General features: G+C 36.4%; 3 protein-coding genes across 3 annotated transcripts; 2 read left to right on the top strand and 1 right to left on the bottom strand.

Moving 5' to 3' along the window:
* The first annotated feature begins 471 nt into the window (after positions 1–471).
* On the top strand, positions 472–4,045 carry LOC114519155 (endoplasmic reticulum chaperone BiP-like). Its single transcript, XM_028539233.1, has 5 exons — positions 472–721; positions 991–1,327; positions 1,775–2,072; positions 2,243–2,478; positions 2,556–4,045. The coding sequence occupies exons 1-5, from the start codon at positions 579–581 to the stop codon at positions 3,552–3,554; spliced, it is 2,013 nt and encodes a 670-aa protein (XP_028395034.1). The 5' UTR covers positions 472–578; the 3' UTR covers positions 3,555–4,045.
* Positions 4,046–4,654: 609 nt separating this feature from the next.
* LOC114519085 (E3 ubiquitin-protein ligase COP1-like) lies at positions 4,655–14,223 on the top strand. The gene is made up of 24 exons (XM_028539144.1): positions 4,655–4,981; positions 5,144–5,203; positions 6,872–6,969; positions 7,110–7,183; positions 7,351–7,408; positions 7,844–7,896; positions 7,994–8,062; positions 8,143–8,202; positions 8,426–8,470; positions 8,616–8,689; positions 8,851–8,926; positions 9,027–9,141; positions 9,359–9,491; positions 9,713–9,773; positions 9,873–9,955; positions 10,029–10,137; positions 10,448–10,529; positions 10,600–10,716; positions 11,207–11,324; positions 11,633–11,757; positions 12,227–12,315; positions 12,581–12,640; positions 13,099–13,143; positions 13,540–14,223. The coding sequence occupies exons 1-24, from the start codon at positions 4,869–4,871 to the stop codon at positions 13,555–13,557; spliced, it is 1,935 nt and encodes a 644-aa protein (XP_028394945.1). The 5' UTR covers positions 4,655–4,868; the 3' UTR covers positions 13,558–14,223.
* Positions 14,224–17,493: 3,270 nt separating this feature from the next.
* LOC114519080 lies at positions 17,494–19,344 on the bottom strand. The gene is made up of 3 exons (XM_028539137.1): positions 18,679–19,344; positions 18,005–18,204; positions 17,494–17,612 (listed from the first exon to the last, which is right to left on the bottom strand). The coding sequence occupies exons 1-3, from the start codon at positions 19,225–19,227 to the stop codon at positions 17,504–17,506; spliced, it is 858 nt and encodes a 285-aa protein (XP_028394938.1). The 5' UTR covers positions 19,228–19,344; the 3' UTR covers positions 17,494–17,503.
* Between the last annotated feature and the right edge of the window lie 608 nt (positions 19,345–19,952).

The raw sequence follows: 19,952 nt of genomic DNA, 5'->3' as shown, positions 1-19,952 counted from the left end.
ATCAGTGCTAAAGCATAGAGATTATAAATAACATATAATGTTATAACATATAATGTTATTTATAATCTCCGTTCTAAAACCTAACATTCCCTTCTAACCATGACCGTATAATGTTCACTGGATAGATCTTTACTTTCATTTGCGCGTGCACGGGTAAAGTCTACTTTTACACTAGCTTTTGTGAGCAGTGATTGATTTAAACTGTGTATGTGCCGGCGAAAGTCGCACGGGTGAAAATTGGTAGGTAAGCGTCCACCCACGGACCGAGCCGGACATGCGGTCATTGCCAAAGAGGTCATTGACGATGGTGCTGTGGAAGCCATAGAGAAGGCCACGACAGTTTGGGTAAATTTGCGTATTCATTCGTCAGCAATCCTTGCTTGCGCAATCATCAAGCACCGACCAATCAGGGCTAGCCACGGGAATGATTTTGGCCAATGAGAAATTCACACGCCATTTGAGTGCCGTATAAACTCGAAGCACATTGTCGCTAGTACATGAATTTAGAGACTTTATTCTTTGTGTTATTTTGTGTGATTTTAAGACAAAAAGTTCGGGTATAGATCTTGTCTTTTTTGATGAAGATGAAAACATTTGTTGGAGTAGTAGTTCTGGCTTTTGCCGGCAACCTTTTATTTGTAAATTGTGAAGAGAAAAAAGAAGATACGAAAAAAGAAGTAGGAACTGTAATTGGAATTGACTTGGGAACAACTTATTCATGGTGAGATTTCTTCCTTCATTGCTTTTTCTTTATACTATGATAGTTAAACTTCGAAATAAAAAGTATTAAATTGTGTAATACAATATCGTAAAATCGCGTTCAGGTTCTATTGATACAATAACATTTAGTGCTTTCTATTGTATTGATTTCTGGGCCATTTGAAGTATACAGCAGCTGTCAAAATCAATTCAATACACTGTTTAAGGTCTGTTTGTGCCATCTTAAAGATTTTAACTTCAATAAACTAATTAAAATATGTTTGTCCTTAGTGTTGGTGTTTTCAAAAATGGACGGGTAGAAATCATTGCCAATGATCAGGGTAACCGAATCACCCCTTCATATGTGGCATTCACACCAGAAGGAGAGAGGTTAATTGGTGATGGTGCTAAGAACCAACTGACCTCAAATCCAGAAAATACTGTGTTCGATGCAAAACGTCTCATTGGTCGCACCTGGGATGACCCTACTGTTCAAAGTGATATGAAGTTCTTCCCTTTCAAGTTAGTGAAGAAAAATGATAAGCCCCATGTTCAACTTAATGTCAAAGGTGACTCAAAAGAATTTGCTGCTGAAGAAATCAGTGCTATGGTCCTGTCAAAAATGAAGGTAAATATGACCGAATTCAGCTTATCCAGTTGGCTCACTGTTTAGAGAATTAGACTCTACTAGCTCTGAGGATGATGTTGCAGCATACTATGAAGAGATTTTCTGGAATACATTTAGGAAACCTCATTTTGAGAACCTATTTCATCATTGTCTAAAAATTTAGATTCTGCAACTGCAAATCAAAATAGAATATAATTATTATTCATCAAACTTTGAGTAGCAAACACACTCTTCATTTGCAAATTCCTGATTGATCTGTAATACAATATAGTCTTCCAAAATTGGTTGAATAATTAACTTCTAATGTGCCTTCTAGCAGAACCCTTGTACATTAATTCAGATTAGAGTATTAAATAAGTAAATTTCACATTACACTTGACTTCAGCTTAAGTAGTTTTAAACTTCCTGTTCCATGATCAATTGGTTTCATATTGGTTTTTTGAATAGGAAACTGCTGAAGCGTACTTAGGAAAGAAAGTAACCCATGCTGTTGTGACAGTACCTGCATACTTCAACGATGCCCAGAGACAGGCAACCAAAGATGCTGGTGCCATTGCTGGATTGACTGTAATGAGAATCATCAATGAACCAACTGCTGCTGCCATTGCATATGGTTTGGAGAAGAAAGAGGGTGAAAAGAACATTCTTGTTTTCGATCTTGGTGGTGGCACATTCGATGTTTCTTTGTTGACTATTGATAATGGTGTTTTCGAAGTGGTATCTACAAATGGCGATACTCATCTTGGTATGTGAAATTTGCTTCTTTTAACATTTAAGTTGGCATCCATCCCAGTAATAATTATGTTTGATCTATTCAAATGTTTTGGAAATATAATCACTTACTTTATATTTTCCGAAAGTCATTTTTTAGTTTTAATATTTATCCTGTGTAATAATGATTTGATTTATTTTCAGGTGGTGAAGATTTCGATCAAAACGTCATGGACTACTTCATCAAACTTTATAAAAAGAAGAAGGGCAAGGATATTCGCAAAGACAACCGAGCTTTGCAGAAACTCCGTCGTGAAGTAGAGAAGGCCAAGCGGTCATTGAGTGCCCAACATCAAGCAAGAATTGAAATAGAATCATTCTTTGAAGGCGAAGACTTCTCTGAAACACTCACAAGAGCCAAATTTGAAGAAATTAACATGGTAGGTTAATCATTTTTTCATAATTGAAAAAATATGATTGAAAGAAAAATTTAAAACAAAAAATGTTCCGTTTTTAGAAACTTTTCAAATCTACACTTGAGCCTGTGAAAAAAGTTCTTGAAGATGCGGACTTGAAGAAGAGTGACATTCATGAGATTGTCCTTGTTGGTGGTTCTACAAGAATCCCTAAGATTCAAGATCTGGTGAAGAAATTCTTTGATGGCAAAGAGCCCAGCCGTGGTATTAACCCGGACGAAGCCGTTGCCTATGGAGCTGCCGTTCAGGCTGGTGTTCTCAGTGGGGAAGAGGATGTTGGAGAGGTTGTACTACTTGATGTGAACCCTCTTACATTGGGTATCGAAACCGTTGGTGGTGTCATGACCAAACTTATTGCAAGAAACTCTGTTATCCCCACAAAGAAATCACAGATTTTCTCAACCGCTGCTGATAACCAAAACACCGTTACGATTCAAGTCTTCGAAGGTGAACGACCGATGACAAAAGATAACCATCTTTTGGGAAAATTCGATTTAACCGGAATCCCACCTGCTCCACGCGGTACGCCCCAAATCGAAGTCACATTTGAAATCGATGTGAACGGCATCCTCCGAGTATCTGCCGAAGATAAAGGTACCGGCAACAAAGAGAAGATCACGATTACCAACGATCAGAACCGACTCACGCCTGAGGATATCGAGAAAATGATCAACGATGCTGAGAAATATGCGGACGAGGATAAGAAAGTGAAAGATAAGGTTGAATCACGAAATGAACTTGAGAGTTATGCCTACTCGCTAAAGAACCAAATCGGCGATAAGGAGAAGCTTGGTGGCAAACTATCTGAAGAAGACAAAGGAACAGTTTCGAAGGCCGTCGAAGAAGCTATCAGTTGGTTGGATAGTAATAAAGACGCCGATGCCGAGGAATGCAAGGCCGAAAAGAAGAAGCTTGAAGATATTGTTCAACCTATTGTCAGTAAGCTATATCAAGGTGCTGGTGGACAAGGTGGAGCTCCGCCCCCTGGTGGAGAGGGAGCAGAAGGAGATGAGAAACCCGAAGATAAAGATGAGCTATAGACAATGTATCCTCGAAATCTCGGTGCTAAAATTACAATTAAACAATGGTTGTGCACCATACAGTTAGCCGGAAGTTGTTTAAATATTTTCTTGTTTTACGAGGTTTCCCTTGCATTACGGTGCAAAAAGATAGTGTTGAATTTTAGACGCGGGACATCAGAGTGTTGTGATCAGATGTGTGCAAGATTATGCAAACTATATCGCTCTCCTATTTATTTCTATCGTATAATAGTAGTCATTGTAACGAAAAGTGAAGATTATTACTGTTTTATTGTGATTTAACACCATCTGTCTTATGATAGCGCTTAGTGGCACGCACCTAGATAGGCTTAATTTATATTTGACATCTTCTGTTTGAACTGTGTGTATATTTGTGTGTTTTGTCTAAAGTTTACCTTCTCTCGGTTGGAGAAAAGTAACTCAAAGAATGGTCTTTGATATTTAAATATGCTTTTTAGCGCAAATTTCTTATAAATAAAAAATTTAAAGTATTTTTTACTGTCTGATTTCTTTTCTGAATGCGGTTTAAAATTTTGAGGGCTCGAAAATGGGGGGGGGGGTACGGCAAGCTGTAGATACACGTACAATACGCGTGACATCTTCAGTTGATGCAGAAACATGAACATTTTCATCACTGATCAGTTTTAATTTGTTATCATTTTTTCAGTATTTTTTCAGACGTTGTTCAACTGAGTATTGTAAATATTCAGAAGTATTTCAGTATGGGCTTAATATTTGATCAATTCACTCGTCTTTGAAATTGGTGTAATAATATCGAATTTGATCCCAAAATATTTGACCAACTTTCAAACATTGGGGCACTTACAATGGGGTTTACAACCCCTTACTCTCCCCACACCCTCCCGTCGCAACGCTGGTGAAAACACTACAAAAGTCGTTTCAAGAACGTTAGATACCCTCCCAATTCCCAGACGTTTTATTGTTGAGCCCGGAGCCCTTGGTCAAACCCATATGGTCAAACCATAGTTGGTCAAACCAGGGCGGTTATAAGATATCTTATAACCGCCCTGGTTAAACAAAACAGTTCACCGCCTCTATATAGCTCAGTGGCGCAAGGTCGCAAGGGTTACTGGGAGATGTTTTCTTGACTCATTGTTTAAAAAAATATTGTAGTTTCCTGAAGAGAAATATGTGAAACGTTGTATTTTTGCTGGCAGTTTGTTTCTTCTAATGTTTTTGGAAGCAAGGAGGATGCAGCTGCCTTTCATTTGTATTAATGGAGTGATGTAGGTTCGAAAGTCTTTATAACATCTCTTCCTGAACGACCTTGTTTCAAAATATTGCAAAACGCACATGTCGACGTCGGCGGGTGACAGAGCTGGCAGCCGGCGGCGCAAACGACCTCATCCACCTATTCACGATGGAATTGTGAACTCGTTCAGCGATAAAGACAGCGACTTCGTTTGGTAAGCTTTGCAAATTTTGCATCTACGTTGGCAGGTTCCGCTTTGACGTAAAGAAAGAGAAAAAAGCTGTGATATAAAGTAGCGCTGAGAAGGCTTTCCACGACATTTTTGTTTCTATTATCCACATTTTACTAACATTTTGTCTTTCTTTTGCAACTTTAGCCCAATTTGCTTTGACACGATTGATGAAGCTCACATGACGAAATGTGGACACAGCTTTTGGTAAGTGAGATGTGGTGACCTGTTTATTTAATTGAACTCTATATAATTTCCGTGTCCGTAGTCTGTACTGTGTATAAATACAATTGTAGTAAAATTTGCCAAATCGCTTTCTTTTTATATATGGCTGTTTTACTATTAAACCAATAGTAATCTAATTTTAGCATTTTTGCAACAATTGTATTAAATGTGTACAAATAATCATGAAATAAAATTAAAGCAAATTTTAGCGTGCGGACAAGTGCGTGAAATACTTGCGGAAATCGTCACTTGCATCTCAATATTCTGTAGCACATTTCAGCTTTTTTTCGTATTCTATATTTTAAACAAACTACACTGAGAATACTTAGAATGCATGCATGGCTGCCCAGTCTGTGCGTTTTTGCAAGGTCATGGCATTAATCTATCCGTGTGGTAGACTGCCTAAAGATTTTCGGTAAAATCCTCAAAGAAAAATAAGCTAATCTCATCGAGCAGACAGTGAATACTGATTGATTGATGTGTAGAAAATATTTGGCAGGAGTACAGCTTGTGCAAATGCTCAAATGCTTCACTTGACTGTTGCAACACACAAGTCCTTCCTGTTTTGAATTTTATAAAATTGTTTGAATCTCAGATCTAAGCTGTGCAGTTGATGATGTTTTTACATGCTCGTTTGCTGGGGTAAAAAAACAGCCAGCTGAATGACCTGAAGGAACAGAAATAGGGTTACTTACCAGTTTCATGTTTCAAGGTTTTTCTAGACAATAGTTATTAAGACCCTTGGTATGCATGGTATGCAATTGGAATGGCTGGTTGCCCAAAAATTAATATTACTGAGTTGTTTGTGTTGTCATAGACAATAAAAATGTGTATAAGTGCAGTGAGAAGTTTGTCTTTTGCATGTTTTCAATATGTATTTTGAAAAATGATTAAACCTTGAAACATAATAAAACTATAGGCTATTGAACATGCAGTGTTTATCTGGAGATTAGAGAGATTGTTTTGCTGAATTAAATGGTCTAAAATAGTTAAAAACATGTGCATTCTATCTCATTCCCAGTCAATGGGTCAACAGTACACTTTCTGCTAGTTTAAAGAGGTCAGACAAATTTAAAGGGTTTGGAAATTGTCAGTCTAATCTCATTCAAGCTTATCTTTTTGGCATTAACATTATTGCACTTTAAACCTTTTTAGCCTGTAATATGTGTGGTCTCCACTGATATCATTGCTGTACATCTTTTTCTCTGAATGAAATGATCTAATATTGTCCAAATAGTTCATCAGTTCTAAACTGGGTAGCTTTGTTTACAGCATGGAAACATTCCCACGTTGTCTTAAATTTTTGATATTAATCCCTCAATCTCCCAGCCAACTCTAATCCCTCAACCTTCTAGTCCACATTAAATACCTGTTTATGCCAGAGGTGTGCATTGATAATAACAGTGGGGAATAAAAAATGGTCTGTAAACTTAAATGATATTAGTTCACTTAGTTGATTAGCCTATTAAGGTATGATAAGCCTCTTTTCATTTCCTTTAAAAAATAGGAGCATATGCAACCTAATTCAAAATATTCATAGAATATTATAATAGCCTGGTTAAAAGCACATAGTGCAATAGATACTTGGAAACTTGGTTGCAGAGGTGGTATGTATGTGTACCTTAACATTTTGTATTTCTATGTTTTTAGCTACCGATGCATTCATAGAAGTCTCCAGGATAGCAATAAATGTCCAAAGTGTAATTTTGTTATTGATAAACAAGATCAAATTTTTCCAAATTTTTTATGTAAGTATGTGTTGCAGTTTTATATGGTATGAATAGTAGAATATTGGGGTAAAGCACATAAAATCATCATGCATTATGTAATAGCAGACTAATGTTGAGAAGAAGACATTGTAAGGTTCTAATTTGTTTGCATTTTGCAGTAAATGATCTCATCCTTAAAAGGAAACAACTGACAATTGACAAGAATATACAGATTAATCAACCATTAAGTGAAGTAAGTTGGATTTTCATATTATATACACTCACTCATTACAGATAATTCTGGTATAGAGATATAGTTACAAGAATTTTTAATACCTCTTTTCCATGCAAATACATGTGTCTGTTGTGAAAATAAAGAACATAATTTATATGCTCCATTTAATTTTTTATTATTTTTAGTATAATTTTTCAGAGCTACAAGAAATTATATGTGGTGATTCTAATCTTAAAGTGTCAGGTAACTGTGCAACCTTTTTATGACTTATACCAAGGTCAACCAAGAACTATCCCCAGCCATGCCTTCCACCAGCCATGCCTTCTACCTTGAAAAAATGCTCCAGGGGAGCTGTTATATCACTGTGGGTATATCCCATATTAAAAGTCTTAGTTTTAATGCTCAGTTCATTCTATTTTGTCATGAAGGCCTTGATATCATTGTGCTTTAAAATTGCCATGTTCATAGGGTGGATTTTTTTCATCTGACAAGTGACAACTATCTTGAACAATAATTAATAAGAGTACTTAGAGTAATATCATAATTAATTAATTACAAAACAGTAGATATTATATGGATGTTCGCTTATTAACTAGCAAAGCTTGTGTATAACCATAACTGCACCGTTTATATTTCAAGTACGTACCATTAACACATTTTGAAATGAATTCTATCTAGATATAGATTCATTATTAGAAATATTATCAGTGCGGAAATATCAACTTGAAGCAGTAAGTTATTGTTTGGGCTTTAAATTATTAAGTATAAAGAGACCATATAACTTGTTCACTCTATACTTTACAGACCAATATTGCTCACTTTATGTAGGATTGCACCGCAACACAAAATGAAATTCTAAAAGATTTTTTAAAGCAAGTTAAAAGACATAAACAAGAGGTTAGCAGAATATTTGGTAGTTTAACATGAGTATAATGTCATTTATTGTTACTAAATTGGATTATTATATGATGTTTTAGCAATTAGATCAATTAACACAAGAGGTGAAACTTATTGATAATGACCTGAGAAAAGTGGAGGTAACTGAGCTTTTAACTTGGCATACTTGCATGAAAGAAAGATTTTTTTTCCTTTGAGTTGAAGGATTTTATGCTCCTTTGCCCCTCTTGACCTTCTCTAAGAGATAAAAATTATGTTCTATTATTATGCACATAGATACAGCATGTATTTTTAAATGTTTTATTTGTTGTGAAATGAAAATGTATAATCTATGTTGTACTAAGATAGACATTTTTGTGATAGGACATTATAGCTATTCATCAGAGTCAACACCAAGTGTCATTTTTGGTAAGTTCTGTAAATGACAATAATAATCAATATTTGGCAGTATTCGACTCATTAACCTCATCATAGAAGCATCGGAAAATGGAATTCCTGAAAAGATCTCCACAACATATTTTATGTCTTATGTGCATGTTAATTGTTTTTTTAGGATCAGTTTCAAGCTGTTCCAACTACACCAACTGTAAAATCATTTCCAACCAATCTTGAGGAAGCAACTGCAAGGTAAATATGAATAGTGTGACCTATAAACTGATAAATGTTGAACCATTTCTGCTACGTTTGTCGTCATCACACCATAATCTAGGCAGATTATACATTTAGTTATAATACACAGCGTTTTTGGAACGCCAATGAAACAACGTGCATCATTACTTTCTGTTTAGCGGTTGTGGTGCAGAATTAAGTAATTCTGTACAGAAGAATGAGTTACCTCAAGATGGCTTTAATGGAAGTCAGCATGTACGTGTTCACGTTGTGTATATAATGCATTTCTTAATTGGTCAATTCGTGCACTTTGTCTTGTGCTTGTGGTTAATTAACACAATTAAAATCTTGGCAGGGTGCAAAACGTCTGTGGTCGAGCACAACACTAGCTGCACGAAGGAAACGTGTGCATCAGCATTTTGATGACTTGGAGAAATGCTACTTTGCAATTCGTCAGGGTGAAATTCCTGGTAAGTTAGGAATGATGTCAGTTGATATTGTTGTTTAAATCTATTTAAATGTGATTGCTAGACAATTTCGCATGATTGATGACATGGATGACCATAGAATCTTTTAAAATTTTACGTGCGTACTTATAAAAGCAGCCGTAATGAAAATAACCCTTAAGATCTGATACAGCGGGGTTTTTTATTATCGTTAACTTGCTGTGTTTCAAAAAATTCCCAGGCAACTCTGATACAGATGGTTTAGAATATTTCACAGAATGCTTATCAAAATTTACGAGATTCAGCGGATTTCGTCCACTGGCAACGTTAAGTTATGCCAGTGAAGTGCATAACGGATCCAGTATTGTCTCCAGGTAAACATACATGTATAACAATATATCACCAAACCGGCATAAGTTGTAATTTTGAGGAGGAAATTGTATATCTGACACATACTAACTAAAAAAACTTCTCACCCTTTTATTGCATTATCGTATGGAACAATAATAACATCATAGTCTTGATTGGTTACCATGCTGTACTGTCATTGCAATTTTCAATCCATGCCGTAATTGATTTTTTTGTTTGTTTTAAGTATTGAATTTGATCGCGACAACGATTATTTTGCAATTGCTGGAGTAACGAAAAAGATCAAGGTATCTACTAGTGTGCCTCTCATTCTTCGTACTGATACATTGACTTGAAGTTATCTTTCCACGGAAATTTATACTTTATCTTAAACCTCCCAAATGCAGGTGTTTGAATATGGCGTTGTCATTCGAGACGTCGTAGATGTGCACTACCCAGTTATTGAAATGGTGTGCAACTCAAAAATTAGGTACGTAATATCCAATGAAAGCTCGTGTGTGCTGCTTGCTCGAAAACATTTCGTTTGATATTGTATTTTTCAGTGGTACTTGCTGGAGCTCATATCATAAAGGTCTACTGGCAAGCAGTGATTATGAGGGTACTGTGACATTATGGGATGCTTTTACTGGAGTTAAGAACAGGTCATTTCAGGTGAGTTTGAGGATAACAAGTGATATATTGTGTAATGTAATGTGGTACTGGGGTATGGTATAGGTGTGGTACCAGGTACCATAACCGTGGTGTAGTATTGTGGTGTGGTGATTATGGTATGGTATGGTATAGTGTGGCACTGTCGTGTTGTGGTTTGGCTAGGTATGGTGTAGTACTGTGGTGTGGCTACTATGGTACAGTATAGTGTGGCACCGTTGTGTACTGTCACTTAGTATTATAGGGTACTACCTCGACGTCTGCCTCACGTCTTCCAGAACACGTTGCCTATTGTAAACGTTTCTGTTTTTAGGAGCACGAAAAGCGTTGTTGGAGTGTGGATTTCAATCACGTTGATCCAAAATTACTTGCGTCCGGTTCAGATGATGCTAAAGGTCGGTTCTCATCCTGTAATATCGGTTACAGGACTAAAAATGTAAATTGATTGTATTATATTCCCAACAGTGAAGCTATGGTCTACTGGTACAGAACACTCCGTGTCGTGCATTGAAGCTAAAGCTAACGTTTGCTGTGTCAAATTCAATCCTGAGAGTCGATATCATCTTGCGTTTGGATCAGCAGGTAAATTTACGTTCTACCTTAACGGTGATAATTTTGACTGGGCTTCTATGTTTGTAGAAAAAATTCTGCATTACCAGGTCCAGCATGGATTATTTTCCAACATATAAGATAAATATGAAAGTTAAAAAGTATCCATCATCAGTATTAACTTCTTACACGATCAAAATGGGTTGCATTCATCACTATAGCATGCACATATATATTTGTATAAATTCCCCTCCCTATTATGGGGAAGTCAGAAGTTACAGGAAATAAAATCAAAGAAGTGGCGGTATCAGATATACAGGCCAATGTAGCAACAATGTGGAGAATAACTTTTGAACAGATAGGAGGGGAATAAATCGAAGATCACTGAAAATGTACACTAATCTCTACCACACTCAGGAAGTCGGGAAATAGTTGATTGTCGCTTGTGTGACCGAAGATTAGAAGGAACCAGATGTGAGGCATAGTAGGAACACTGTCTGTTAACGTTATATTTTATTTCTAGATCACTGTGTCCACTATTATGATCTCCGCAACAGCAGTAAGCCATTAACTGTGTTTAAAGGTCATCGCAAAGCTGTTTCCTATGCAAAATTTGTAAATGCTGAAGAGATTGTGTCAGCGTAAGTAACCATTTGCTTTGAACTTTGTTCACATGGGTTTGAAAACAGGTAGAAATACTTTCAGAGAAACCACTCCTGCTCTTTCATACATTCTAACAATATCTGTCTGTCTGTTTTCACTGTCATATTTTAAGATGAAGGGTTAGGAGTTAAAATTAAGACCACATTTTGGTTATGTAATTGTGGTTAAGATATATGAACCCCCCCCCCAGACAGACATATATTCTCCACGTTGTCGGAGGCATGTAGTTCGAATGAATGTATCTGTAGTTCGACGTTTATTAATTGCAACATGGAATTTCTTTTAGCTCGACTGACAGTCAGTTAAAATTGTGGAATATTAATAAACCTCATTGTTTGAGAACGTTCAAGGGACATTCAAACGAAAAGAACTTCGTTGGCCTTTCAACCAACGGAGATTATATTGCCTGTGGTATGTATACACATTTTAAATTTATGTTGATATGATATATCTAGAAAAATTTAGGATAAAGGTTAATGGACGTTACCAGATCAGATATCACTATTACTCGATTTACTGGAGGCGTGCAAATTTGGGTATTAATTCAAATGTGTATTTGCAGTGGTGCCTCTTATCATTTTATTGTTATACTTTTTCTAACAAACCTACGTTCTAATATCCCTGACAGCTGGCACTTTTACCCCATCCCATCTTCGGCAACTATTTGTCTGTGCCTCCTGCCTCCCCTTCATGTGTACAAAACTGCCCAGGATCTATCTCTGCACTATTCACCTGTTCGCACCGGTACAAGGAAAGAAAAACGAGAAGGAATTGCACGTCGCCCAAAAAATTACTTTAATGAAACTGCTCTAGCCTTCGTCTTACTTTCCTTTTGAATCATACATCATGTAATATCAATTCGTTTGCTTTTTTCCCACAGGCAGTGAAAATAACTCACTTTACTTGTACTATAAGGGACTCTCGAAGCAGTTGTTGACGTTTAAGTTCGATACTGTGCGGAGTGTTTTGGTAAGTTTCTCAAAACTATTCAAATTTTGCTCCCAGCTAATTATTACGATCGTTTTCTTTTCCGCAAATTAATATTCACAAAAAGTCAAAAGTTTCATTTTGCTTGAGCCGATGGCTTAAATACTGCGCCCAGTCAGTATTTCAAGGGTGAATGAAATTGTGATTCTTTAACGGAACGTAATCCTGAGCTGTCGATAAAAACAGGGTATCACGAGACACTGGCAGTTCTATCTAGGCGACTGGACGGGCTTTTCTTTCTTTTTAGGAAAGAGAAAAAAAAGACGAAGAAGCTAACGAATTTGTAAGCGCTGTTTCATGGAGAACTGTAAGTATTACACAGATGAAATATTGAAGAATTAAATTTACAGCAATTTCTTAATCTCCTCAAGAGGAAGGGTGTATATTTTTGGCAATTCGTTTATCGTAAATATAATAAGCCTGGTTTCATTATCGTACTTCTTCGTAAGATGCTATATAGCTATAGCTATATATACTTGACTACTGCATCGTACGATAAATTACGATAAAGAAAACTAGACATTTTATTGAAGAAGATGCTGGTAGTAACTATGCACTCCCTCTTTGTTTTATGATTGGTTATTTCCCCCTCCCCCCAGCTTTTTTTCGATGGTTTGTCTATACTTTCTATCTCGGTGTGACGGCGCCATCTCTGTCAGACAACTTCTTTTAAACGAGTCAACAGTTATGTCAATACTCATTAGGGGTGGGGAGGGGGGGTGTAACTGTTAAAGACACCTTAACCCTTGAGTTGTTTTTTAATAGGGATCAAATGTTGTAGTTGCAGCTAACAGTCAGGGAACGATAAAGGTGTGTTTTTTAGAACAACGTGATTGATTAATATGTACTTTACTTCCCTCAAGCTATTTCCAAATTTTCTTGGCAAGATGGCCGAATAGTTTTCAAGTCATGCAAGAAAGAATTAAAAATTATATTTGCGATTCGGTCAAAAAGCTGTTAGTCTCACCAGATATTCTCGCAGGCAGGGACCAAATTTTTTTTAAGGCCCGTTTACACATGCGATTTCTGCTGCGATTTTTTGTGCGACTTTTTATCTTCTGATAGATTTGAACGAGTGGATAAGGTATTGATGTGCAATTAATAGCACTTATAGTTATATAAAATCGCAGAAAAAATCGCAGAAAAAATCACACTAAACGGGCCTTTAAATGTTAATTCTTATGTTTCTTCATTTCCTTTCTATAGGTTTTGGAGCTGGTTTAGCTTCTTGCCGGAGTATAATCATCCCGTGCTTCTATTTCAGCAATTGATCAGTATTTTTGAAACCAACGAAGCATGGCTAACTTATTTTTTATTCTTGCGTGTGTATATAAAGCGATACGACGTGGAGGAAGATGATGCAATCGTCAAAAACTGCCTTTCATACTGTTGCGGGTTTGCTCCTTATATATATAAAGGGACCATAATGGTTCTTCAGGGAATTGCAAGCATACTCTATATGTTGTGATTTAGTTATCCCAAGGTTCAATTTTCCGATGGCTCAACCTTTCTTTAACGCATCATGACTTGGTTAGCTGAAGTATCAATTTTTGCTCGCAATTAGAACGAACCCGTGATCAGGCTGTGGAAGGGTCAAAGAATAGTAATTCCTCTAAAATTTCTCTGTGCATATGGTCGTGGGCAGAATGAATTGTATAAATATGTCAAAAGTACAAAACTATTAAAAAAAGGCGTTTTAATAAAAACACGTACGTGATTTACAATGAACGATAGCCAAGAACATGCAGGACTTAATTCGTGGACAACCTTGTCGTAATTCTCGTGAACAAGTCGATTTCATCTTTGTGAAATGGGCCGGGATGTTAATATTTTTCTGGATTGAAATCGGTCATCATTGTTTATTACCGCAGGCACATGGCAATATATTCTAAAATCGACTAAATGGAAACCAAATCGTCTTGACTTTTACCATCAACTATACTCGTGTTTCTATCTTCGAGCTGGCTAACTGCAGCCAATAACCAGTAATAAATACACAGCACCGGGTTGGTTGCATAGTGAAGTGGCCCTACTGTTCACTCTCTATCTCCCAGCGAGGCTAGGCTACTAGACATAAAGGCTAGTTTCCACGCAGGAAAATTCTCCTCTAGATCGGACAGGACAGGAAAGTTTCCTTTCTTTAAACGCCGCCTGAGAACTCACCGACAAAGGAAATTTTCCTGTCCGTTCCGATCCAAAAGAGATTTTTCCTGAGTGTAAACTAGCTTTAACTTCGATTTTACACTATACCGCGGATTTTCTAGTCACGACAGCAAATCGCTATTAGTTTGGCAGATCTGGTATATTTAATATTTTAGGCCTCTGACAAAAATCTTTTTCAAGTAAAGTTTGGAATTCAAATAATGAGAGTAAAAGTAAAAGTCGGGTACACCATTTTTAAGCATGTTTCCTTTGCGGTATCCGTGTTCTATGTCTATGATGTTAATTATTGTAAGCCACTGAAAAACCTGGCTTTTATCCATGGCCATGCGCGTGGGGGTTTGTGAGTCAGCATACAGTGTATTTTTATGGCATTCAAGTTCTAACAATTTTATTTCAATCGATCGATTCGTATTTTTAAAGAAATGATAAATTAGCATATTTTTACAGAATGCAAGTAGCTTTTGCAATGAAATCGGTCTAAAACTACTGCATTTGATGATGACAAAATCAGTACCAAATAGTAGTGTTTTTTATATTAATATGCATGGTGATATCACAATATAAAAAAATTAGTTTGTAGGCACACCTACAGGACAAAAAGTGATTTGCAACGCAGTAGAAATCTGGTGATATGCGGCTGTTGCAAATGTATAGTAAAGGTGGTGTAACTGGTGTTTGCCGTATTTTCACAAACAGTACAAACTACGAATTTGGAACTTGAATAATATTTTTTTACAATGTAAATCTTGTCATTATGAATATCTGAAATGAAACATGTATGAAATGCGGAATCTATCAAGTGGCGGACATTCCAGCACAGAAATGGTGGGATGGGAAAATTTTTTGGAAACATTTGCTCTTCAGCGACCAGCCATGTCATAAATAATGACATGTCTCTGAGAGACAAAATATTTTCATTTTTTTAAAGTGTTAGTTTCAATAGTTCGTTAGTTTCACTTTTTGGTAGGTTTTAAGTAGATTGACCAATATGTTAACCCAGTGAATAATCATGCAGTCTTTGGCTAAGAAGGCAAAACGTTAGAAAGTCAAACAAGGTGTTTTAATAAATGCATGAACACTAAAACTTAGTGGATGTTATTCGGTTCGCTTGGACAAAGAAACTTTCGACCCTTAGTACTTACGTAAAAGGAAGTTCCATGGTCTGGGTAACTAAGCAACTTCGATATTACTTAATAACTTAAGTAAGTCTTTGTATTATGGTGACGGTTCATAAGTATTCGAGACTACGAACAATTAAACCGCGTCCTTCATTGCCATCAATAAAGTAAAGCTGTTTATATAATTATATAAGCTATTATACTTTTAAAACTTGTGTTTACGTCGAATGGTTTAAACTGGTTGAAGTTATCATTGAAAATTATCAAGTCATTGTCAGTTAAAATACCCGTGTGATCCGTAAGTTATATCTTGTTTAATCTGAACTCTCATACATTATTGTCATATTGTTATAACGTCAACATTTTCATACCTTATACTAGTTATACTTATAGTAGTTCCAAAAATTGTATGTTATCAGACAGAGTCGCTTTAAGCGTTTATTATATACTGCCGCTGTGCACTTCGGCCCTAAATCATGGTTTGCTATAGCCTATAACCTCGCGAGGCCGTATTTACATGGAGTATAAAGCAAAAGGAACGTACTAAAAACGTAGGCTACTATTAATACCCTTTACGAAAACCATTAGTTTTGTTATAATAAGAACTTAATATCCAAATCTTTCATCAGTCCAAGAAATGACCTAAACTGACAAAAATACGTTTTAAAAATGGACAGTTTTGGTCACACATGTATTCTTGTCTTCCCTCTTGGCTGGAGTCGGTTTATCAAATCATAATCCACAAGTCTAAGGCATCTTGGAATTCGAAAAACCTTTTCCGTATGTGCGCTATATCTATGAAACCTATCTCTATGTGACTATGTCGATTTGTGGGGTCTAATGATGTGCGTCTGTGATCATGCAGGCTAAATTTGTACTGCAGGCATGATATTAATTCTTCACCGATTTCCCTCTGTGTTTCATTATGGGCAAGCTTGCTATCGTGTCGAAGGATTAAAATATATACTTACAATCTATATCATTCACTTAGTGCGGATTCGTCACTCAAAAATGGCACATATTGATGCGGAAACAAAAGATTTGTCTGTGGCTTTGATTGTACTGGTGAGTGTGCTCGTGTTCATTGGTGCTCTATTCTTGATAACTCTGCGATATTATGTCAGTAAAGGACAAGGGTACAGGGTCAACTCTATTGATAAAGATTTGCCTCAACGAAATGACCCCAGATCAAGCAATGGAGAAAGCACGAACACCTTTGTGAATGAAGCGTATTCCATGGAGAAATTTAAAAAATGAAAATGACACTTTTTGAACGTTGCATCGTCATTTATTCGGACGAAACATTAAATAACTTTGTCCACGCATGAATAATTATTAGTCGAGTTACATTATCGAAAATCAGCAAATGAACACTGGATGACAATGACTTTATTTTTTTATTATGAAATCAAATAATCGAGCACCGTTCCCGATAGCAAATCTTGATAGGCGTTCTAGTCGGTTCCAAAGTTGAATACACAAGCTGATGGATATTATTCAACTTTATAAAGTAAAGAATAGAAAAAGGCAATATCTTTCAAACCAAATTTTTAAAGTTTTTAATTTTGACTTTGAGTCTTCTCTGAGAACGCGTGAGCGTTCTAAAAAGAATTGTATTATCCCCCTGTTCCGGACTTTTCAAATATTTTCAAAGCCGCAATCTTTGGGATAGTTTGTCGTTATTATAACGATGATCTACACAAATTTGTTGAATCAATGCATTAAATTGATACAGAGCACGTAATATTAATGCTTCAGTTCATTTTTAATACAAATCAATAAAAAATCACATGGTAGCTGTCTCGCTTACAGAACTTAAAAGATTAACATGTTGATTAATACAAACGAAAATCATGCAAATATTTAAACCAAAGACCATAGTCATTCTTTTAATATGGAATTTTCACTTGCTTGTAAGTTTCACTTGTGGGGTATTCGGAGCAGGCCTTATCCAGAAACGTCTCTTTTTCGTCATCCAATTTACCATGAAATTTTAGACTAAAAAGAATTAACCAACGTGAATCTGAGAGATGGGATAACATATATCACGACAAGATATGGGGTAATATGTGACGTCATAAATTCCAATGGGCTGTTTTTGAGCTAAGATTATAACCACTGTTATTTAAAAAACATTAATAGTTCATAAAAAAAATTCCAAAGAAAATACACATTTGATCCCTGTGATCGCCGAGAAAAATTTTTCTGACCTTCATAAACTCTCGGCGGCAAAATTTGATAATATTGCAAAACTAACTAAATACATCCATTCGTTTCATAAACACAATATTCGCATCCGTGTTATACTTTGTCTCATATATTTTTGCTTGTTCTATTTGATGTGGTCCATGGCCGTCAGTGATATTGGAAACAAATGAATTGATTCTTACCAATCTTTAATATCAAGACAATCTTGTTTTGAATACTTGAAGAGTAATTCTTTTTTGTCTGGGGAACAGAAAGCGTAGGAACAAGCGAAAATATCAAAAGCTTTTTTGTAACACTCGACAGGGATATTATCATCCTCTTCCATTTCTTTGCTTATGTTTCGAATTTTCTCGTAGTACTCCTCTTTTTGGCTCCTCATCATCTAAAATAAAACCCAGTTCAATCCATTTTTGAAAATGTAAAAGTAATTTTCTAAAATATATATATGGCCTCAGCCTTTTCGTTGAGCATATTTTGGTATGGGTCATCTTTTAGCTGTTGCTAGCGCTAGTAAATTGAGTGTAGTCTAAATGGGACTACAAACGCGGGACAGCTATAGTGTTATCATAGTTTAAAAAAACATATTGCCCAAGTAATGTTAAGGATGAGTTCATCACGGATTGAACAAATTTTTTTAATCCGTAGTACCGCATGGATTTATTGCACTCAGCTGTGTTTCCTAACAACCTGGGGCCGGGTGTATAAAACTCTTTAACTCTTAGCATAGTTAAATCCTAGAAATACGACGCTGATTGTCTGAATTCTGTCTGAATTCTGTCTACAACTAGCTCGAGAGCTTCATACTGGCAAAAGGATTAGATCCCAGTCTCTCAGTCATCTAAACTGGTTTACGTACTGGATATTCTGGTTTTGGACATTTCTGCTCATCGTCTTGTTCTGCTTGGACACAGTCGAGGCCGGTGAAGAAGTGCGCCAGAGGATCCTTGTGTTCTCCTGACATGAAGTTTTGTGCCCTAAGACTTTTAGCGATAGACTCACCGGCAACCCCCGCACACTTTTGAATTTCGTCAATGAGGCCATCTTGGTCACCGTAGTTCAGCTTATCTTCGGGCAAGCATTCGGGAAACGCATTTCGGCATAGCAGCGTAAAGACACGTCTGACGCACTCGTCAGAAAAGCCTATACTTTTATAAACCTCTTCGATTTTGTCAAAAGCAAAAGCTGACAAAGTGTTACGAAAATCTCGATCGCTCATGTATCGAATTTTATACCCGAGATCACAAACGTCGTTACTCGGAGCATCGACGCAACGCTGTGTCTGATCAACATGGTACAATACGAATGCTTTGCCGGAATCACTTGACTCGCTTCGTCTTGCGTTTGGAAATGCACTGATCGCTATCGCACAAAACGCGAGAAGAAACACGCTCAAAAAATTGGCCATTTTGTTTGCGAAGTTTATCTGTGCAACACCAACAGTTGAATAATGGCAGTTTACGTCCTAACGGCCCTTTAAGTACGCTCGGAATCTGGCCGTTTTTGATTGAGGCAAATATTTGTTCTGCAGAGATGCAGAAAATTAACTTTTTTGAGTTTTTTCTGCCAAGCTAAGCCTAAATTATGTTTGCATAACCCTGACGCTAAAGGCCGACACGCTGTCACACACACCGGTGCGGCGGTCCCGATCCACCAAAGCGACAGGATTTTTACAAATTTTTACTTTTTAAAAGCAACTATAAGTTTGATCATGTTACGATGTCCTTGATAATTACTGAAGCCTGAAGGATAACACGTTTGCGGCTCTGGGGCTCATAGCTGTCAAAATTTTCATCCAGAATTTAATTTAATTGCTTCTGAAAACTGAAAATTCGCGTTGCGTTGAAAAAACACTTTCCCAATATTTGTTGCGGCAAATTGATAAGAACAATATTTGTTTGTTAAAAGGTTTAAGATTACCCAGCTATCGGCGATTAAATTAATCTCAAATAACTTTCAGTTTGACAGAAAACAGTCTTACTTATGTTAGCTAATTTTTTTCTTAAACGAAATATTTTCGTTTGCTAAATGCTAGCTAGGGCTGGTTCAGTGGTTGTATAAACTTTTCTCTACATTTCGGGTATATAGTTGAATCATATAGTTAACTCCAAAATACACGGAAGACTGGCCAAT

This window comes from Dendronephthya gigantea, unplaced genomic scaffold, assembly GCF_004324835.1.
Source record: "Dendronephthya gigantea isolate DGI-Jeju-01 unplaced genomic scaffold, DenGig_1.0 000012F, whole genome shotgun sequence".
Taxonomy (NCBI): Eukaryota; Metazoa; Cnidaria; class Anthozoa; order Malacalcyonacea; family Nephtheidae; genus Dendronephthya; species Dendronephthya gigantea.
Note: the sequence above shows the minus strand (reverse complement) of the source record. Positions and strands in the feature narration are given on the sequence as shown.